Here is a 23654-nt window from a genome sequence, read left to right as displayed (position 1 = left end):
GGAATCTAGTTGAATACTTACAGTATCCAGGCAAATGCTTGATGAAGAGAGAGGCTTGCATTTAGGGAAATCTCTGTCAGGTCACTGGCTGACCACAGAGATGAAACAATACTTCAGTGAACACACATGACAAGGAATATAGTCTTTGCAAAACTAGTGTGGAAAGACACTAAACAGACAACTGCAGGCTTCATCAGGCAACAAAAGAAATTTCTGGGGAGGGTAGAGAATCTAATTTCCAGAGTTACTGCGTTACAATGTCCAAAATGTTCAGTTCTCAATAAAAAATTACAAAGAATACAAAGAAACATGGACGTATATAACCCATTCACATGGAAAAAAGGAAACTGACAGATGAAGTCCAGACACTGGATTTGGTAGAGAAAGACTTTAAAATAACTGTCTTAAATATGCTCAAAGAGGTGAAGGGAACCATGGACAAAGAACTAAATGAAATCCTGAGAATGATATATGAGCAACTAGACAGTATCAATAAAGAGAAATTATGAAAATGAACCAAATAGAAATTCTAGAGCTGAAAAGTACTATAGGTGAAATGAAAAATTCATTAGAGGGTTTTAACAGTAGATTTGAGCAGGCAGGAGAAAGAATCAGCAAACTTGCAGATAGATCAAATGAGATTACATAGTCTCTGGAGCAGAAAGAATACAAGAATGAAGAAGAGTCTAAAGGACATATGGGATTCTATCAAGCTTAACAACATATGCATTATGAGAGTGCCAAAAGGAAATGAGAGAGAAAAGGGTGAAAATATTTGGCAAAAATGAAATAATGGCCAAAAACTCTCCAAATTTGATGGAAGACATACATCTACACAATCCAAGAGGCACAGTGAACGAAAAGCAGAATACACTCAAGAGAGCTATACCAAGACACTATACTATAATCAAACTGTTGAAAGACAAAGACAAACAGAGACTCTTGAAAGGAACAAAAGTGGCTCATGAACAAGAAATCCTCAATAAGATCAACAGCTGATTTCTTATCAGAAACCATGAAGTCCAGAAGGCAGTGATAGTGTTTGTTTGTTTATTTATTTATTTATTTAGGCCACACTGCATGGCATGTGGGATCTTAGTTCCCTGGACAGGGATCGAACCCATGCCCCCTGCATTGGAAGTGCGGAGTCTTAACAACTGGACCACCAGAGAAGTCCCATTGATATGGTATATTTAGAACGCTGAGAGGAAAACACTGTCAAGCAAGGATTCTATATCTGGCAAAACTATCCTTCACAAATGAAGGAGAAATTAACACATTTGTTAACACATAACAAAAGCCAAGGGTGTTTGTTGCTAGTAGGGCTTCCCCATACAGGAAATGCTAAAGAGAGCTCTTCAGGATGAAATAAAAGGACACTGGAAGACAAGTTACACTGGCCATATGAAGAAATAAAGATGACTGGCAAAGATGACTACATACGTAAATATAAAAGCTAATATTCTTGTATTTTTGGTATGTAACTCCTCTTTTGTTTCCTATATTATTTAAAAGACAAATGCAGAGAACAATGATTATAAACGGACACATAATGTAAAAGACGTAATTTGTGACAATAACAATATAAAGAGGGGATGGAACTGGATAGAAACAGAGATAATGTACACTATTGAAAATAAGTTGATATCAATTCAAACTACTTTGTTATAAATTTAGGATGTTAACTGTAATCTCCACGTAATCAATAAGAAAATAATGAAAAACTATGCAAAAAAGGAAATGAAGAGGGATCATAATGATACATTAGAAAAAAAATCAAATACAAAAGAAGGCAATATTGGAGGAATTGAGAAACAAAATAGACAAGACATATACAAAACAAATAGCACAATGACAGAAGTAAGTCTTTCATTCTCAGTAGTTACTGTAAATGTAAATGGATTAAACTCACCAGTTAAAAGACAGAGATAGGCAGAATGGATTAAAAAAACCATGATCCAACTATATGCTACTATAAAGAGACCCACTTTAGACTTAAAGACACAAATAGGTTGACACAAATAGGTTGAATGAAAAAAGATATTCCATGCAAATAATAACCAAAAGAGAGCTGGAATGACTATACTAATATCAGATAAAATAGATTTTAAGTCATACACTTTTACAAGAGAAAAAGAGGGACATTATTTACATTAATAAAAATGTCAAATCATCAAGAAGACATAACAACTGTAAATACATATGTATCTATCAACAGAGCCCAAAAGTATATGAAGCAAACACTGACAAAATCGAAGGAAGATATAGACAGTTGTACAAAAAGGAGACTTCAATATCCCACTTTCAATAACAGAACAACCAGACAGAAGATCACAAAGGAAACAGAGAACTAGAAAACACTATAAAACAACTATATTTATATATAGAACACCTCACCCAACAACAGTAGGATAAGTATTCTTAAATGCACATGCAACATTCTCCAGGATAGACCATATGTTAGGTCATAAGGCAATTCTCAAAATATTTTAAAGATCAAATCATATAGAGTACCTTTTCCAGAACAGTGGAATGAAGCTAGAAATAATAACAGAGATAAAACTGGAAAACTGGAAGTATATACGTATAAATTTAAACACCACACTCTTAAACAACCAATGGGTCAAAGAAGAAATCACTATTAGAAATTGGAAATTAGAAAATACGTTGAGATAAATAAAAATGAAAACACAATATATAAAAACACATGGGATGCAGCAAAGCCAATGGTCAGAGGGAAATTTCTGGCTGTAAATGTCTAGTAAAAAGGAAGAAAGATCTCAAATCAACAACCTAGGTGTACACCTTAAGGAACAAGAAAAAGAAGAGAAAACTAAACCCAAAGCCAGCAGAAGGAAGGAAATATTAAAGATTAGAGCAGAGATAAACAAAAGAGAGAATAGAAAAATAACAGAATCAACAAAATGAAAAGTTGGTTTTTGACAATATCAACAAAATTGGCAAAGCTTTAGCTAGGCTGACTAAAAGGAGAAAAGACAGAACTATTAAAGTCAGAAACAAAAGCAAGGACATTACTATTGATCTTACAAAAATTAAAAGGATTATAAAGAATAATATGAACAACTGTATGTTTTAGATGTATTAGATACAACTGTATTAGATAATCTATACAAATGGACAAATTCCTAGAAACACACAAATTACCAAAACTGACTTCACACAAAATAGACAATCTCAACAGCCTATAATAAAGACATTGAATCAGTAATCAAAAATCCCCCAACAAAGAAAAGTCCAGGACCAAAAGGCCTCACTGCTGAATTCTACCAAACATAAAAAGATCAATTAACATCAATCCTGTTCAATCCCAAAAAAACAGAAGAGAGGAGTCACTTCCGAATACATTATATGAGGACAAGATTCATCTGATACCAATGCCAGATAAAGATGCTAAAGAAAAGAAAACTACATGACCATTTCTGCTTATGAATATAGAACTAAATAGCCTCACCATATTACTAGCAAAACAAATCCAATAGACCATTAAAAGGATTATACACCATGACTAAGTGGGATTTATCCCAAGAATGCAAGGGTGGTTCAACCTAAGAAAATCAATTGATTTAATACACTACATCAATAGAACAGAGGAAAAAAATACCCACATGATCATCTCAATAGATGCAGAAAAAGCATTTGACAAAATTCCAAACACACTTTCATGATAAAAACAATCAACTTGGAATACAAGAGAACTTCCTTATCATGATAAAGGGCATTTATGAAAAACCCACAACTAACATCCTGCTCAATGATAAAAGACTGAAAGTTTTCTCCCTGTGATCAGGAACAAGACAAGAATGCCTTCTTTCACCACTGCTATTCAATATTATACTGGAATTCTCAAATCAATTAAGCAAGAGAAAGAAATAAAAGACATACAAGTTGGAAAGAAGTAAAACTATCTCTGTTTGTAGATGACATATTTCTATACATAGAATATTCCATAGATTCCCCCCACTGAAAAACTACCAGAACTAATAAAGTCAGCAAAGTTGTAAGGTACAAGATCAACACACAAAAATAAGTTGTATTTCTACATACTAGCAATACCAGTTGTATTTCTATATGCCGGAAATAAAATTAAGAAAACAATTCCATTTACAATAGTATCCAAAAGAATAAAATAATATAAAGGTAAAAGACTTGTACACTGAAAACTACAAAATATTGCTGAGGAAAACTGAAGACTTAAATAAATGGAGATATATCCCATGTTCATGAGTTGGAAGACTTATTGTTAACTTGGGAATACTCTCCAAAGTGACCTACAGATTTAGTGTAATCCCTATCAAAATACCAATGGTTTTTTTGCAGAAATGAAAAAGCTAATCCTCAAATTCATATGGAACTTCAATGGGCCACGAATAACAAAACAACTTTGAAATAGAAGAACAAAGTTAGGAGACTTTCACTTCCCAATTTCAAAACTCACTACAAAACTACAGTTGTCAGAAGAGTGTGGTACTGGTATAAAAATAAGCATGTAGACCAATGGAATAGAAAGAGAGTTCAGAAATAAATGCAAATATATATGGTTATTGGTTTTCAACAAGTATGCCAAGACTGTTCAATATAGTCTCTTAAACAAATGGTACTAGAAAATAGTCTCTTACACAAATGTTACTAGAAAAAAAATGGGTATCTTCATGCAAAAAAAAGAAGTTGAACCCCTACCTCACTCCATATACAAAAATTCACTCAAGATGGATCAATGACCTAAATGTAACAGCTAAAACCATAAAAGTATTAGAAGAAAACACAGTGGTAAATCTTCATGACTTCATATTTGGCAATAGATTCTTAGATTTGACACCAAAATCATGAGCAATGAAAGGAAAAATAGATAAATTGACTTCCTAGAAATTAAAAACTTTTGGGCAAAAAAAGGACATTATCAAGAATGTGAAAAGACAATCTATAGAATGGGAGAAAATATTGGCAAATCATATATCTCATAAGGTTTGATATCTAGAACTCTTACAACTCAACAACAAAATACAAACTACTCAATTTACAAATGGGCAAAAGACCTGAATAGATACTTCTCCGAAGAAGATGTACACATGACCAACAAGCACACAAAAGAATGTTCAACAATATTGATCATTAAGGAAATGCAAGTGAAAACCACAATGAGATATTACTTCACACCCACTAGGATGACTTCAGTTTTTAATTTTTATTTATTTATTTATATAAATTTATTTATTTATTGGCTGCATTGGGTCTTCGTTGCTGCACGCAGGCTTTCTTTAGTTGTGGTGAGTGGGGGCTACTCTTGGTTGAGGTGCGTGGGCTTCTCATTGCGGTGGCTTCTCTTATTGTGGAGCATGGGCTCTAGGTGCACGGGCTTCAGTAGTTGTGGCATATGGGCTCAGTAGTTGTGGCTCGCGGGCTGTAGAGCACAGGCTCAGTAGTTGTAGCACACAGGCTTAGCTGCTCTGCTAAGGGGATCTTCCCGGACCAGGGCTCGAACCCATGTTCCCTGCATTGGCAGGTGGTTTCTTAACCACTGCGCCACCAGGGAAGCCCGACTTCAGTTTTTTAAAACAAGAAAAATAACAAGTGTCGGCAACAATGTGGAGAAACAAGAACCCTCATACATTGCTGTATGTACGAGGTCGGAATGTCAAAAGATGCAGTTGCGGAAAGTAAATGAGAAGTCTGGCAGTTCCTCAAAAAGTTAAACACAGAATTACTCTGTGACCCAGAATATCCATGGCTAGGTATGTACTCAAAAGGAATGAGAACACATGTCCACACAGAAACTTCTACGTATTTTGCAGCATTGTTCATAAAAGCCCCAAAGTAGACACAACCCAAATATCCATCAATGGGAGAATGGATAAACAAACTGTGGTATATACATACAATGGATCATTACTCAGGCATAACAAGGAAGGAAATACTACATATGCTTACAACTTGGAGGCACCCTGAAAACATTAAATTTTTACGTTAACTAAGTAAAAGAAGCCAGACACAAAAGGTCACATGATATATGATTCCTTTCATATGATATATCCAGAATATGCAGATTCACAGAGACAGAAAGCAGATTGGTGGTTACCAAAGGGGGAGAGAGGAATGGGGAAGGATTACTTAATGGGTGCAAGGTGTTTTCTGAGATGATAAAAAAGTTTTGAAACTAGAGGGAGGTGGTGGTTTGCACACCATTTTGAATAACTTAAATACCACTGAATTGTACATTTAAAAACTGTTAATTGTAGGTTATGTGAATTTCACCAAAATTTTAAAAATTTTTAAAAAGTGAGAAGAAACTGGCTTACTTTTTTTTTTCCTCTTGAGATAATGCTTGCCAAACAATTTTATTCAGGTGCCTGTTTAAAAAAAAATCAACAATAGTTATTTAGTAGCAATAGTTCATTTCATGACAAAAAGCTGACCCCGCGCAGGGAGATCCCAAGCCACGCAGCACCACCACCGCTGGACCATGTCATTGCCACTCGCTCAAAGAGATTGGATGTGAGTGTCTCCCACCCTCAGCATCACTGCAGAAGCCTCATGGCTTTGTGGCAATCATGCTAAATATTAAAGGAGGGCACAGCTCTCAGCTGGATCAGGTAAAACCCGGGCTGAGAAAAGGCAGCAAACAAACTGGTCCTCATTATCCCTGCATGAAGATATTTCTAAACACCCACTGCTTTTCTTCATAAGGAAAAATATGTGTGCCCTTAGCCTACCTTCTGTAGACATTCTTCTGTCTGGATTCTCAGAGCAAAAAAAAAAAAGGTTAATAGGGTCATAAATAAGAGGATTGGGACACACTTTAGAGATCAACCAGCCTGATCTCCTTGTTTTCCAAATGCAGCCACTGAGAGGGGCAGACAGATGAAGCGCCTTACTTATCCAGCACCGAGAGTTGGTGGGGCTGAGACTAAAGCTCACCGAACGCGTTTGCAGAGAGATGCTGGCAACCCAAGAAGAAAGGAGGAAGTTGGAGCCAGTGCTTTCTATCAGGTAGTTACAGCTCCTTTTCTTGTTACTAATCAGTGGTGCTTTTTCCAGAGCTTCCAGCCCAATTCTGTAGTGCTACATCATCACCCAAATCAGGCTTACTAGGGCACAGGGCACAGAACACTGGCTCCACAGGTTGTGAGCTGGTGTTCCATGAAGCAAAAAAGCTTCAATAAAATGGGGTGGGAGAATACTGCCTCTCCCCAGGAGACATGCTTCTAATCCTTGGACCCAGCGTCCGTGGCACAGGGCTCTGGGAGCACACTTTGGGTGGTGTTATCCTGCCCTGATCTCCCATCACAGGCCTGGTGAGATCATGTAAAGAGGGTCTGGCACGGTGGTGAAAAGCACAGACCCTGGAGCCAGACTGCCTGGGTCCAAAGCTCAGCTAGCTCCTCCTCTTATTAGCTGGGAGACTTTGGGCCAGTAGCCAACTTTTCTGTAGAAAGGGGGTAATCACTGTACCTCCCTCCCTGTGCTGCAGTGCAGACTCTATGTGCACCGCACACAGAACTGTGTCTGACACAGGTAAATGCTCTGTAAGTGACAGAGTCAGGAAGTAGGAAACAAGCCAGCTCTGCTCCTGTGTCTCTTGATGTTTTTGGTTCTTTGGGGCCTATTTGGAAATGGTTTTCTTTAATGATGTGGTTGATGAAACAATGATCAGGGCTTCTAAGGCTTGTGTGCATTTCTGGGGAAAAAACAAAACAAAACTGTAAATCCTTTTAAGTCTAAACCTTGAAAGTGCAGGCAGTAGAGTAGGGAGGCTGGGAGTGTGATGAGGGCTTGGGAGCTACGTGGGTCTGGGTTCAAATCTCAGCATCTCCACTTTGCCGCTGTGTGAACCTGTTACATAACTTTTTGAAACACTGTTTTCTTATTGATAAAACAAAGATAACACCACCTACCCTTGGAGTTGCGAGGATTACGTGAGCTGTATGTATAAAGTGACCAGGAATAACTAAGGCTCATTCCCTCCAGCTTCTGAAGGAGGGTGAGGCTTAGACACTCAGAAACAGTTGGTGAATGTGGGTCCAATTAGCTAGGACATGTCTTTAATTTTAATTCGGTTCTTTAGAAAATATTTTTCCAAGAGGGTATTTTCATAACCTCTATTATTCCTCTGTTTTCTGCCTTCACTGAACTATTTCAAAGCACACAGGGCAGAAAAAGCGAGTGGGTGTGAGCTGAGGGCAGCAGAGAGTGTGTGAATCCCGGCTCCGCTTAGTGTAATCCCGGAAGGCAACCGTGGGAAAGCCTCTAAGCGTGCGGGACGAGGGCAGTCCTTGTGGGATGCTGGGATTTGACAAACCACAGTTTTCCTCTTTGTTTTAGGAGACTGAAATTTGGTTGAGCGTAGCGTTTACTAGCTTTCTCTACCTCTAGTTTGCAAATCTACTTGTACCGAGTGGCTCATTTGCAAAGCAACTTGTAACTAATGACACTTCAGAAGTCTAGTCAGCAGCCCAAGCAAATCGATGATAAGCAGAGGTTACTATGCCTGGTCCCTGAGCCAGAACTGATGCTTCTCCTGTGGATCTGAGGGCTGAGACCTTGACCTTAGATTCACAACACAAGCTGTGGAAAAATCGCCCCAGAATCCAGCCAACCCTGGTAATCCTCACTCAGAGCTTATGCTCAGACACACAAAGCCAAAACTGCTTCTGCAATTCTTAAAATATTGAACCAGAAGGACTCCTACACATGGGCACTAAGTGTGACCAAAATTGCTAGTTTATGTCACTATTTTGGCCAGAGGACTGTGAGCTTCCCACTCATTTGGTCACCCCTAACCATACGGACTTAGGGTTCTATCTGGCTTACTTGTGGTGGGAACTCCTTAGAAACGTTTTATTGGGGATGAGATGGGGATAAACTAAGTTTCATTAATTACTTTTCATCTTTTCATATTCTGCATATCTTTAGAAAGATGAAGCAAGATGGAAAAGGGAACTGACATTTATGCCAGCAAAATTCTTAAATACTATTGAATACAAAAGATCAGGAAGCTTTGTTCTGTATAATATTAATGTTAATATTATTAAATAACAATATTAAATAATTCATTTAAAATAAACATCAAGTTATTAATACCAAATAATTAATACTAATGCAATCAATAATATCAAATATTAATCATATTAAAATAAATGTTAATGATATTTAAATTAATATCATTTTAATAAACAATATAGTATAATATTCCTCTAAGGGTACTAAAAGGCTTTTCCGGATTCACTCATTGGAAGTAAGAACTGGAACAAATCACTACTATGTCTGTATTTTGGTTTTGCCATTAATGAAGGACTCTCTTCTGCCTGGGAAGGAAGGGTCCCTGTCCTTCTGGAAACTCTCGGGAAAGGGTCAGCTCAGTGGGAAGAGCTGTGTGACCCTTCCATTCCATGTATTTATGGTTATTTTAGCATCAGCAGATATAGGGAATGAAAGAGGGAAATAATTAACATTAGTTGCTCTTTATATATAATTTACATAACCCTCACAACTGCCCCATGAGCTAGATCTTGCAAATGAAGCTCACAAGTGTCATATGACCTGTCAAGTAGCTGTCAGAGCCAAGAATGAAACCCCCGAGCTATCTGACCTCAAAGCCCCAGCTCATGGCCTTGCATCAGGCTTTCACAGACCAGGTAATTACAGCACTCAAATATTTGAATTAGTCAAGCAAATTAAATTACAGTATGAATGATATTATTATATTTCATTTTGAATAACTGAATTGGATCAATTTTAATAAGTAAACTTGAATTAGATCAAATTCAAATTAAATTCCAACAGTCAAATATACATATATATATATATATATATATATATATATATATATATATATATATATATATATATATATATATATATAGTGACACCTGCTAGGAAGAGGAGACCAGGGGGAAAGCAAGCAGCCCAGCCCCTGCCTTCAGGGGCCGACATCCTCGCAGGGAAGGGACAGGCCTGTACAGAAGCTGTGAGCGCTCCGAGGGCCACACGCAAGGTGGGTGGTGCAGAGTCTTTGGGGAAAGGCCTCTCTGGGGAGGGCCAGTGGCGCTGAGGCAAGAAGGGAAGAAAGAGGACAGCTGGTGGGAGGGGGCAGGAAGAGGGGCAGTGGAGCTTCAAGGCAAGGGAAGGACTGCCTGGTGCAGGGGTGGGGAGGCGGAGAAGAGGGCCAGCACCAGTAAGAGGGTACCTACAGAGCAAAGTCTCAGGCCCACAGGGGAGGGCGAGCCTTGGCAGAGTTCAGCCTGCCTTTGAGAGAAACGAAGGGCCCACAAAGACTCAGAGAAGTCCTGAGAAGCCCGTGGAGGCAGCTGCAGGAGCCCATGCGACACAGCCTCAGTTCTCAGGCAAGGGCAGTGGAGGAGGCTCAAGTGTAAGGAGATTCGGAGAAGACTGTGACGGGCATGGGGCGGAAAGGCCAGCCTCTGCGCTGGGTCGTGCACTCCAGGCAACAGAAGTCAGGCTTTATACTTTTTTTTGAACACACACTAGACACACTGCAAAATGACAGCAGATCAGTAAATGCTGGCCTGGGCCCCGTTGTTCACTTTGGCGTACTTTATTACCTTTTTCCCGACCACATGGTGGTAAATGAAAACCCAATTGCACAGCTTCCAGAACCAAGAATAGGCTTGCCTGGAGGAGCTGGGTAGCTCAAAGTTTAATTAAGCATGTGCACCAAGGACTAATTAAGTGCTGAGGGGCCGGGTGCGGAGGTGATTAGAGAGCTGGGAGAGGGTGAGATTCTAGCCCCAGAGCTGTGTTCTCCACCAACACTCTGAGGCGGGCTCCCGGGTCGGGCCGGAAGGAGCCAGGCCCCAGGAAGGGGCTGGGATTCAAGGACCCTGGGTCTCCTTCCCACCTGGGTCTCCTTCTCCAGCCTGGCAGTTGCCTGGCAAACCCTGGGTTATTTGCCCTTGGGAAAAAAGGCCCCGTAACTCAGTACTAACACAGTGGCTATTTAAGAGTACAGTTTTCACTGTAGTCAACTTGGTCATCTTCTTGATTTTGATATAAAAATTGCTTAAATAAATTATCTCATTATTGTGGCGTTTTATCTCTTTATTGTGGTGTGGTGTCACTTTACAGAATGTTAGATGCTAAAATGGTCCAATTCACTCTGCTAAAAGGAAAGCTTTAAAGAGTTCATGGAAACATGAGATTTCTACAGAGTTTGGAAAGGGAAGATGGTTTCTTGAAAACCCTGTTGGACATACTCAGGTAAAGTATTGGGCTGGCCAAAAAGTTTGCTCGGGTTTTTCTGTAACATCTTACGGAAAAACCCGAATGAACTTTTTGGCCAACCCAGTACTTAACGCAGTGCTGGCACAGAGGAAGCCCCTTATGTTAGCTGCTGCTGCTGTTAATATTCCTTATGGACCATTGTTAAATAGCTGCGCCAGATGAAAAATTTAAGCTAAAAGAAGAGAAAACAAGCCAAAACAAATTCCACATCCATTAAAGAGTAGCCAGGTGTAATACTCACTTTTCATAGGACTTAATTGCCTGTTCCACTTTTTGCTTGTAGATATTGAGCTTCACTCCTTGGGGGTTAATTAAAGTCATCTTATTTGTGTCATTGCACACATGTGCCAGAGGGAACACCTATATGCCAATGCCAAAGGAAAGGGTCACTTGATAGGTTAACACGTGCCTTCAAAAATGGATCTAATGGCTTTACAGTATGTTTTTCTGACTATAAAATCAATATATTATATTTGTAGAGAAATTAGAAAATACAGAAATAAAAAATAAGAATCAGAGATATCACTGCTAACCTTTTCCTTCCAATTTTTAAAACTATATATTTTAAAAATACCACCCCCCACCCCCAAAAAAAACCTGTTTCAGGAAACCCAAATCAGAATCAAGTGTTATCTTAATAAGCCTCTGTCAAATTGAAGGGCATAGGCGATAAGAAATAGAATCTCATTGTTGCTACTTTGTAAATTACTAGTTGGGTTAAACATCTTTCTCACATATTTATTTTAAATTTGATTTTCTCTTAAGAATATCTGATTATAGTTAATATCTTTTGACCATTTTCTTTATCAATTTATAAGAGATCCTTATACATGTCAAATAAAGAAGGCTTAGTGATCAATGAAACCAATTTCTGTAAGAACAGCAGAGTACCAGAATGAGAGGGCATCTTTTTGAGTTCTTTCTGTCTGTGTCTGATGCTTGCTTCTGGGTTTGGGGATGCCTCTGATTCCATGCTATCTTAACAGTACCTGTAATATTTTATATTTACCTGTTTGCATATTACTTTGTTTCATTCACTGCTATATTCCTATCACCTAGAACAGTGCGTGGCCCTCAACAAATATCTGTTGATAAATGAATAAATGTATGTTTGCAAAAAGGCTTATTCCATATCTTAATATTTACATAAAAATAAGAAGTCTAACGGGAGAATACAAGGTCTAACAGTGTTTCGATACTGTGTATGATTCCAACCACGAGGAGCATGTAGGCATTTTAGAAATGTGGGGAATCACAGCAACTATACATCAATAAAAATTAATTTTAAAAAAACCAATTAATCATAATAAGATGAAAGAAAGCTTTGGCCTTGACAACAGGGACCTGTGATATTTACTTTCAGAATATTTTCTATCAGTAATTTCAATAAATTGATATGTTAATTTAAAAAAATGTGGGAATCACTTTTAAGAAGTAAATTTTTACTTCCAATCCAGATGATACAGAGCTCATGTTTTATGTTCCCCTTTGCCTTCAAAATCATACAAAAATTGTATTGTTGTTATTTAAGGAAAAAAATGCATAAAAAGAAAGGAAGGAAAGGAAGAAGGAGAGAAGGAAAAAGAAAGATGCATGGTTGATATATTTCTAGAGACAAAAAGTTGAATAAGTCAGCAGGGCTGAAGTTGTGTGTTGACTCTCGTGGGCAAAGATGGCAGGGGCGGTGGGAGCTCAACTCCCAGAAAGCAAGTGGGACTCTGAGTCAGGCTCAGTGCCTGAAGCCAGCACTAGTATGAGGTTCTCTCACCCCTGCAAGAAGGCCCTGCCTGGTGAGAGAGGACACTAGTGCAGTCTAAGAACCAAGAACTGAACCAAGCCACCCTCAATCTACACTATCCCGGTATCATCATGGGACAACAGCTCTAAATACCAATGACTGGGGTACAAGGAGATGGATTTAGGTAACTGCAAAACAGAAGACAGAGAAAAAAACAGATTTTTAAAAATCTTGTCAAAATGTGCCAATGTACTAAAATTCCTAAATACACACACAAAAATGCTAAAAACAGTAGCTGAGCAAATCAACAATCAGAACATCAATTCACGTGAGTAGAAATTAATTTCACGAGCCACCTAACAATAACATTATATGAATTATGATTAAAATTAAGTATGATTAGGTTGTTCAAAGATGTAACAGGCATATAAAAGTGTAAGAACAGAGTGCCGTTAAGAACAAATGGATGAGAAAAAGAATAATATTTTAAACAATAAAATAAAATCATGTAAAAAAACAGATATTGAAATTGAAAACTACATAATTTTGCAATTAAAACATCAAGACCAAAAGAAACAAACAAAATAGCCAAAGATTCAGAAGGCTGAAAAGCAAGAAATTTAGTCTGGCTGAATAGTCAAACCTTGCTACTTGTCAGACACAAGAATTCATCATGTGGCTTCTAAGCAATCTTTGTCAAAGAGAAGAAGCCAGAACAGTGGGTTAAAAGGTGAGTTGACTGGACTTTGAAAACTTAATGAAATTTGCAGAAGTGGAAAAAAAACCCCAACCAAACAAACAAAAAACACCATCTCTTAAAATGTCACATAAACTTTCAGAGGAAAAATAATCAGTCTCAACAAAATGAAAGACCCTTACATATTTATCTCCCCTGGGAAAAAGACCCCTCTAGAAGTCTATAAATAGCTCTGCAAATTGCCAGCTTATGGCTCAACTGCAAATCAACACCACGAAATATTTAGCAGCATTATACCATTTTACCAGGATCCACTGGATGCCTGACTGATGGTGCGTAAAGAAAACCCACTGTTTTAATGTTCTACCTCCCTCTTTGGTAGATTTGGATCTCATGCCTTGCATGGCCATCATGGACTTCAGCGTGGTAGGAGTTCAAATTTGGCTCATGTGCACCCACTCTCATTCCTTTCTGCATGCAGATTTAGGGAAAGACAAAGTCATACTCCACACCTTCAGTCTGTGGTCTTAGTTTTTACAACATGGTGGTCACGTGGAGGTCCCATGGGCTATTCTCTTTATGATGTCAAGTTTAGTGTGACTATGAGGTCATAAGGGGCATTCTCACAGGGACTTGGGGGATCAGAATCATGGCTTCCCAGCTTCTGCAGGGAAGCAGGTGGGGAGGAGAGTGTGATTAATGAGGAAACTGACACTATTTGAGAGGGAATGAAAGCACCTGGTCACACCTCCTGAACATGTTTTACTTGTTACCTCTTTTTTTTTTTTATAAGAAGAGGGAAATGTAGACACAGAGACAGAGAAGGCCAGGCCATGTGATAACAGAGGCAGAGACTGGAGTAATGCAGCTCCAAGCCAAGGGATGCCAAGGATTCCACCACCAGAAGCTAGGAACAGTCAAGGAAGGGCTCTTCCTTAGAGCAGTCAGAGGCAGCATGGCCCTGCCAACACTTAGATTTCAGACTTCCAGCCTCCAGAATTGTGAAAGAATAAACAAATTTCTAAGCACCCAGTTTGTGGTACACTTTGTCACAGCAAACCTAGGAAAGTAATATGGAGATATGAATACATATATATAACTGTTTATGTTTTCAAAACAAAATAATGGAACAACCAACTAGCTGTTGGCTGATCTAGGAATGACTTCTTGGAATGATTGCGGGGACTTGGCTCTGCTCCACGTATCTCTAGCAGGCTTGACCAGGCATATTCCCAGGCACAAATGAGTAAGCAGAAATAACCAAGGAGCCTTAATGCCTGGGCTTGGAACTGGTATACCCTTGCTTCCGTTTCATTCTATTGGTCAAAGATACTTGCTACTTCTTATAATGCAAATCAAGCATTACCAACTAATGGGAGACCCCTCTGGACAGGGTTTGATAATAAAAGGGAGCCTCAAGGTATTACCTACTTCAATTCCCTTGAGGTTAACCTAGAAGCCTTACCAAATTGATGCTAATCACACCCTGTGTGAGAAGATTTTAACTGTGAGGGATGGAGGGCAGAGGGAGGAAGGGGGTGGCAGGGGGAGGCGGAGAGTGAGAGAGAGATACTGACCATAATTGCTGGAATACATGGACAGCCCTAGTTTGGGCTGATTCTGTTAGAATTTTTCCCAGTGTTAGACCAGAGATACACCTTAACCACTAATTTTGTCAATAGTTGAGAACAGTTTTATCAACTCTATTAAGAATAGTTTTATCAATAATGGGATTGTAGCTTCAAGATGGCGGAGTAGAAGGACATGTGCTCACTTCCTGTGCTAGAGCACCAGAATCACAAGTGACTGCTGAACAATCATCGACAGGAAGACACTGGAACTCACCAAAAAAGATACCCACATCCAAAGACAAAGGAGAAGCCGCAATGAGATGGTAGGAGGGGCACAATCACAATAAAATCAAATCCCATAACCACTGGGTGGGTGACTCACAAACTGGAGAACACTTATACCACAGAAGTCCTCCCACTGGAGTGAAGGTTCTGAGCCCCACGTCAGGCTTCCCAACCTGGGGGTTGGGCAACAGGAGGAAGATTTCCCAGAGAATCAGACTTTGAAGGCTAGCAGGATTTGATTGCAGGACTTCGACAAGACTGGGGGAAACAGAGACCCCACTCTGGAGGGCACACACAAAGTAGTGTACACATCAGGACCCAGGGGGAAGGAGCACTGACCCCATAGGAGACTGAACCAGACCTACCTGCTAGTGTTGGAGGGTCTCCTGCAGAGGCAGGGGACAGCTGTGGCTTACCGTGGGGACAAGGATACTGGCAGCAGAAGTTCTGGGAAGTACTCCTTGGCGTGAGCCCTCCCAGAGTCTGCCATTAGCCCCTCCAAAGAGCCTGCAGGCTCCAGTGCTGGGTTGCCTCAGGCCAAACAACCAACAGGGAGGGAACTCAGCCCCATCCATTAGCAGACAAGCAGATTAAATTTTACTAAGCTCTGCCTACCAGAGCAAAACCCAGCTCTGCCCACCACCAGTCCGTCCCATCAGGAAGCTTGCACAAACCTCTTAGATAGCCTCATCCACCACAGGGCAGACAGCAGAAGCAAGAAGAACTATAGTCCGGCAGCCTGTGGAATGAAAACCACATTCACAGAAAGAGAGACAAAATGAAAAGGCAGAGAACTATGTACCAAATGAAGGAACAACATAAAACCCCAGAAAAACAACTAAATGAAGTGGAGATAGGCAACCTTCCAGAAAAAGAATTAAGAATAATGATAGTGAAGATGATCCAGGACCTCGGAAAAAGAATGGAGGCAAAGATCAAGAAGATGCAAGAAATGTTTAACAAAGACCTAGAAGAATTAAAGAACAAACAGAGATGAACAATACAATAACTGAAATGAAAAATACACTAGAAGGAATCAATAGCAGAACAACTGAAGCAGAAGAATGGATAAGTGACCTGAAAGACAGAATGGTGGAAAACATTGCCATGGAAGAGAATATAGAAAAAAGAATGAAAAGAAATGAAGACAGCATAAGAGATCTCTGGGACAACATTAAATGCACCAACATTCGCATTACAGGGGTACCGAAGGAAAAAGAGAGAGAAAGGAACCAATGAAATATTTGAAGAGCTTATAGTCAAAAACTTTCCTAACATGGGAAAGAAAATAGCCACCCAAGTCCAGGAAGCGCAGAGAGTCCCAGGCAGGATAAACCCAAGGAGAAACATGCTGAATTGAAGAAAAATTGGAGAAACAATTTGTAATCAAATTGACAAAAATTAAAGACAAAGAAAATTATTAAAAGCAACAAGGGAAAAACGACAAATAACATACAAGGGAACTCCCATAAGGTTAACAGCTGATTTCTCAGCAGAAACTCTACAAGCCAGAAGGGAGTGGCACGATATATTTAAAGTGATGAAAGGGAAGAACGTACAACCAAGATTACTCTACCTGGCAAGGATCTCATTCAGATTTGACAAACAAATCAAAAGCTTTATAGACAAGCAAAAGCTAAGAGAATTCAGCACCACCAAACCAGCTCTACAACAAAATGCTAAAGGATCTTCTCTAAGCGGGAAACATAAGAGCGAAAAGGACCTACAAAAACAAACCCAAAACAATTAAGAAAATGGTCATAGGAACATACATATCGATAATTACCTTAAACGTGAATGGATTAAATGCTCCAACCAAAAGACACAGGCTCGCTGAATGGATACAAAAACAAGACCCATCTATATGCTGTCTACAAGAGACCCACTTTAGACCTAGGGACACATACAGACTGAAAGTGAGGGGATGGAAAAAGATATTCCATGCAAATGGAAATCAAAAGAAAGCTGGAGTAGCTATACTCATATCAGATAAAGTAGACTTTAAAATAAAGGATGTTACAAGAGACAAGGAAGGACACTACATAATGATCAAGGGATCAATCCAAGAAGAAGATATAACAATTATAAATATATATGCACCCAACATAGGAGCACCTCAATACATAAGGCAACTGCTAACAGCTATAAAAGAGGAAATTGACAGTAACACAATAATAGTGGGGGACTTTAACACCTCACTTACACCAATAGACAGATCATCCAAAATGAAAATAAATAAGGAAACAGAAGCTTTAAATGACACAATAGACCAGATAGATTTAATTGATATTTATAGGACATTCCATCCAAAAACAGCAGATTACACTTTCTTCTCAAGTGCACACAGAACATTCTCCAGGATAGATCACATCTTGGGTCACAAATCAAGCCTCAGTAAATTTAAGAAAATTGAAATCATATCAAGCATCTTTTCTGACCACAACGCTATGAGATTAGAAATGAATTACAGGGAAAAAAACGTAAAAAACACAAACACATGGAGGCTAAACAATACGTTACTAAATAACCAAGAGATCACTGAAGAACTCAAAGAGGAAATCAAAAAATACTTAGAGACAAATGACAACGAAAACACAACGACCCAAAACCTATGGGATGCAGCAAAAGCAGTTCTAAGAGGGAAGTTTATAGCTATACAAGCCTACCTAAAGAAACAAGAAAAATCTCAAGTAAACAATCTAACCTTACACCTAAAGAAACTAGAGAAAGAAGAACAAACAAAACCTAAAGTTAGCAGAAGGAAAGAAATCATAAAGGTCAGAGTGGAAATAAATGAAATAGAAACAAAGAAAACAATAGCAAAGATCAATAAAACTAAAAGCTGGTTCTTTGAGAAGATAAACAAAATTGATAAGCCATTAGCCAGACTCATCAAGAAAAAGAGGGAGAGGACTCAAATCAATAAAATCAGAAATGAAAAAGGAGAAGTTACAACAGACACTGCAGAAATACTAAGCATCCTAAGAGACTACTACAAGCAACTCTATGCCAATAAAATGGACAACCTGAAAGAAATGGACAAATTCTTAGAAAGGTATAACCTTCCAAGACTGAACCAGGAAGAAACAGAAAATATGAACAAACCAATCACAAGTAATGAAATTGAAACTGTGATTAAAAATCTTCCAACAAACAAAAGTCCAGGACCAGATGGCTTCACAGGTGAATTCTATCAAACATGTAGAGAAGAGCTAACACCTATCCTTCTCAAACTCTTCCAAAAAATTGCAGAGGAAGGAACACTCCCAAACTCATTCTATGAGGTCACCATCACCCTGATACCAAAACCAGACAAAGACACTACAAAAAAAGAAAATTACAGACCAATATCACTGATGAATATAGATGCAAAAATCCTCAACAAAATACTAGCAAACAGAATCCAACAACACATTAAAAGGATCATACACCACGATCAAGTGGGATTTATCCCAGGGATGCAATGATTCTTCAATATACGCAAATCAATCAATGTGATACACCATATTAACAAATTGAAGAATAAACCATATGATCATCTCAATAGATGCAGAAAAAGCTTTTGACAAAATTCAACACCCATTTATGATAAAAAACTCTCCAGAAAGTGGGCATAGAGGGAACCTACCTCAACATAATAAAGGCCATATATGACAAACCCACAGCAAACATCATTCTCAACGGTGAAAAACTGAGGGCATTTCCTCTAAGATCAGGAACGAGACAAGGATGTCCACTCTCACCACTATTATTCAAAATAGTTCTGGAAGTCCTAGCCACGGCAATCAGAGAAGAAAAAGAAATAAAAGGAATACAAATTGGAAAAGAAGAAGTAAAACTGTCACTGTTTGCAGATGACATGATACTATACATAGAGAATCCTAAAACTGCCACCAGAAAACTGTTAGAGCTAATTAATGAATTTGGTAAAGTTGCAGGATACAAAATTAATGCACAGAAATCTCTTGCATTCCTATACACTAATGATGAAAAATCTGAAAGAGAAATTATGGAAACACTCCCATTTACCATTGCAATAAAAAGAATAAAATACCTAGGAATAAACCTACCTAGGGAGACAAAAGACCTGTATGCAGAAAACTATAAGACACTGATGAAAGAAATTAAAGATGATACCAACAGATGGAGAGATATACCATGTTCTTGGATTGGAAGAGTCAACATTGTGAAAATGACTATACTACCCAAAGCAATCTACAGATTCAATGCAATCCCTATCAAATTACCAATGGCATTTTTTACGGAACTAGAACAAATCATCTTAAAATTTGTATGGAGACACAAAAGACCCCGAATAGCCAAAGCAGTCTTGAGGGAAAAAAAAGGAGCTGGAGGAATCAGACTCCCTGACTTCGGACTATACTACAAAGCTACAGTAATCAAGATAATACGGTACTGGCACAAAAACAGAAACATAGATCAAAGGAACAAGATAGAAAGCCCAGAGATAAACCCACGCACCTATGGTCAACTAATCTATGACAAAGGAGGCAAAGATATACAATGGAGAAAAGACAGTCTCTTCAATAAGCGGTGCTGGGAAAACTGGATAGCTACATGTAAAAGAATGAAATTAGAATACTCCCTAACACCATACACAAAAATAAACTCAAAATGGATTAGAGACCTAAATGTAAGACTGGACACTATAAAACTCTTAGAGGAAAACATAGGAAGAACACTCTTTGACATAAATCACAGCAACATCTTTTTTGATCCACCTCCTAGAGTAATGGAAATAAAAACAAAAATAAACAAATGGGACGTAATGAAACTTCAAAGCTTTTGCACAGCAAAGGAAACCATAAACAAGACGAAAAGAGAACCCTCAGAATGGGAGAAAATATTTGCAAATGAATCAACGGACAAAGGATTAATCTCCAAAATATATAAACAGCTCATTCAGCTCAATATTAAAGAAACAAACACCCCAATCCAAAAATGGGCAGAAGACCTAAATAGACATTTCTCCAAAGAAGACATACAGATGGCCACGAAGCACATGAAAAGATGCTCAACATCACTAATTATTAGAGAAATGCAAATCAAAACTACAATGAGGTATCACCTCACACCAGTTAGAATGCGCATCATCAGAAAATCTACAAACAACAAATGCTGGAGAGGGTGTGGAGGAAAGGGAACACTCTTGCACTGTTGGTGGGAATGTAAATTGATACAGCCACTATGCAGAACAATATGGAGGTTCCTTAAAAAACTAAAAATAGAATTACCATATGACCCAGCAATCCCACTACTGGGCATATACCCAGACAGAACCGTAATTCAAAAAGACACATGCACCCGAATGTTCATTGCAGCACTATTTACAATAGTCATGTCATGGAAGCAACCTAAATGCCCATCGACAGACGCATGGATAAAGAAGTTGTGGTACATATATACAATGGAATATTACTCAGCCATAAAAAGGAACGAAGTTGAGTCATTTGTTGAGACGTGGATGGATCTAGAGACTGTCATACAGAGTGAAGTAAGTCAGAAAGAGAAAAACAAATATCGTATATTAACGTATGTATGTGGAACCTAGAAAAATGGTACAGATGAACCGGGTTGCAGGGCAGAAGTTGAGACACAGATGTAGAGAAGAAACGTATGGACACCAAGGGGGGAAAACTGTGGTGGGGTGGGGATGGTGGTGTGCTGAATTGGGCGATTAGGATTGACATGTATAAAGTGATGTGTATAAAACTGATGACTGATTAAAAAAAAATGATAATAGTGTTTATCTCTTACTCTTTGCCAAGTACTAGGCAATCCATATATTTTCTCATTCAATTCCTCTATAGATATATACATTGAAATGCAGTTTTGTTATTTGGTTTTCCTCTCCACTGAACTCTAGTTTTTTATTCCTTTAAAAAATACTAGTTTCTAGCAGAATGCATGTACAAAGTAACCATTTACTGAATACGTAAAAGACTAAAATTATATAAATTCAAATAATGGCTGAGGCTCCAACATTTTTAAAAGTTTATCTCTATTGTAAAATATTGTGTTTGGAGTCTACCAAATTTGAGTTCTTGGTGATTGAGGCACGAGATGAGCGTACCTTTGCTATTTTAAAAGAGGTGTTTGCCAAGAAGGTGAATGATGTAACCAAGATTTTAAGAGATATATTTAGCTTACACAAGAAAACTATTCTCAAACAATAAAAGAAAAAACATTAAAATTGAATACCATTTTCACTTAGCAATTGGCAGGTTTTTTTTTTTTTAATGTTACTGCTCTAAGTAACAGCAAAGATGTAGGAAAATAGGCACTCTTAAAATTCCAAGTAAACTGCCCAATAATGGGGGGAATAGTTAAATTGCAGTAATTCATGTTACTGAATATTAGCACAACCATTAAAATTCATCCAAAATTGGTCATTACAGGGAAATATGTTCATAAGATACGCTAAATGAAGAAAGGGGGATACAGAACTGTACACACAGTTATTAGCTGTTAAAGTAGTACAGGAAGAATTCTACCTGAAAACATTCTGGCTGTGTTTGTAAGCAATCCCACAACATTTTGAAAATGAGAAAATAGTGTAAACTGGTGTTTATATAGTCATCACTCAACACTAACTGAATTCACCAACTTCACTGTTTTTCAACTAAATCATTTCTTCCAATAAATATCCCAGAGCCTGCTGTCAGACTGGCCAAGGAGAGGTCTGATTGGATGTGAGTAATGAAAATGCAAAGGCTGGGCAAATCCCACATGGCTGACCCTGAACAAGGTGCAGTGACTTTATAGTTGTGCAAACTGCTGAGTGCTGAAGCTTAAGCCTCTGTTTCAACAGAAACATCTCCAGGCTCCACAGAACAAATTGAAGGTGGGGCTACAAAGTGAACTGGGAAAGAGAAGTGTCCATCAGATCATTCATAAACCCATGAAAATATGTTGCTTACTACAGTGTAGGTTATATTTCAATCTAAATTTTCAGAAAATAAAAATAAAATTTTTAAATGTAAATTTCAATTAAAATGCTAGTGGTCTGTTCATATTTTCTGTTTCTTCCTCTCTAAAATTAGCATTTTAATTGGTATAGTAAATGAGTATTTGCTGGCATGCAATAATGTTTGAAATAGACTGTTAAGTAAAAATCAAGGCACAGAGTATCTTTAGTTCAACTTCATTTTGGTAAAACAAAAACAAAGAACAAAGGATATATATGTAGTGAAAAAACTTTGGCCAGATAACCACCAAACAACTCATCTGTGAGGAATTATATTCTGTTGTTTCTTTTCTACTTATCTGTATTTTCTAATTTTTCTACACAATGAATACATATAGCTTTTGTATTAACTGTCCTTTAAAATTTTTTAATTAAAATAAACTTTTCTATCAATATCGTTTTCATTGCTACTATATTTGAAAGCAACAAAATGCCATGCCCTTAGCAGCATCCCTAACATTCCTCGTCAGCTAAATGATGAGATAAAAAGCCACCTCACTACGCTGGTCTAAATTTTCCATCAGATACTTTGATGAGATCAAATGTTTTTCTCAAAACCTAGTCTGAGGGCTCACTACGTATCAGATTAGGGACCTTGCCATGACCCATCAGGAGTAAGTGACAGAGCTGGGGTGCAGGCCCAGGCTACCTGATCACAAAGCTATGTGCTGAACCCAGATTAGGGCAAAGCAGGAAGCCTTGATGCAGTGCTGGTAAGACATGATGATGATGATGGTGGTGGTGGTGATGTAGTGGACTTTTCAACGATGCAAACTAATGTTCCCAAATTGTTTCTTTTTTTTCGAAGCCATTGGCAATAAAGAGCTTTAAAGTCCAGATTCATCAAACAACTAAATCAGTTTTACTCTGTATATGACTTGGTGATGAATTAACCTTTTTGAAAGAGCTAAGGTTAAGCTTATCTGGTCCACTGAAAACTGAAAGTGCCAGTTAGCATCTTGTAATGAAGAGTTGCTAGGGCAACCTCTCTGCTCAACACTTCATTTCCAAGGTGACAGATTTGATGCTGGTCCAAGAAACATGAAAACCAAAATAGCATTGTGTTCCAGAAGAAGAAATGGTCCATACATAAGTCATGAATGAAACAAGCAGCTGGGG

General features: G+C 38.3%; 1 protein-coding gene across 1 annotated transcript in view; it reads right to left on the bottom strand.

Annotated features, from left to right (window-relative positions):
* Window positions 1–23654, bottom strand: part of VWA3B (von Willebrand factor A domain containing 3B) — a 208738-nt gene that overhangs the window by 39691 nt on the left and 145393 nt on the right. Inside the window, exons 20-21 of the mRNA XM_061211052.1 lie at window positions 11498–11616; window positions 6315–6365 (exon numbers count right to left, since the gene is read on the bottom strand). Of these exons, the coding sequence (XP_061067035.1) occupies window positions 6315–6365; window positions 11498–11616 (170 nt within the window). The remainder of the gene's footprint in view (window positions 1–6314; window positions 6366–11497; window positions 11617–23654) is intronic.

This window comes from Eubalaena glacialis, chromosome 14 (assembly GCF_028564815.1).
Source record: "Eubalaena glacialis isolate mEubGla1 chromosome 14, mEubGla1.1.hap2.+ XY, whole genome shotgun sequence".
In the NCBI taxonomy this organism is placed as follows: Eukaryota; Metazoa; Chordata; class Mammalia; order Artiodactyla; family Balaenidae; genus Eubalaena; species Eubalaena glacialis.
The sequence above is the reverse complement of the archived record's forward strand: the minus strand, read 5'-3'. Positions and strand labels throughout refer to the sequence as shown.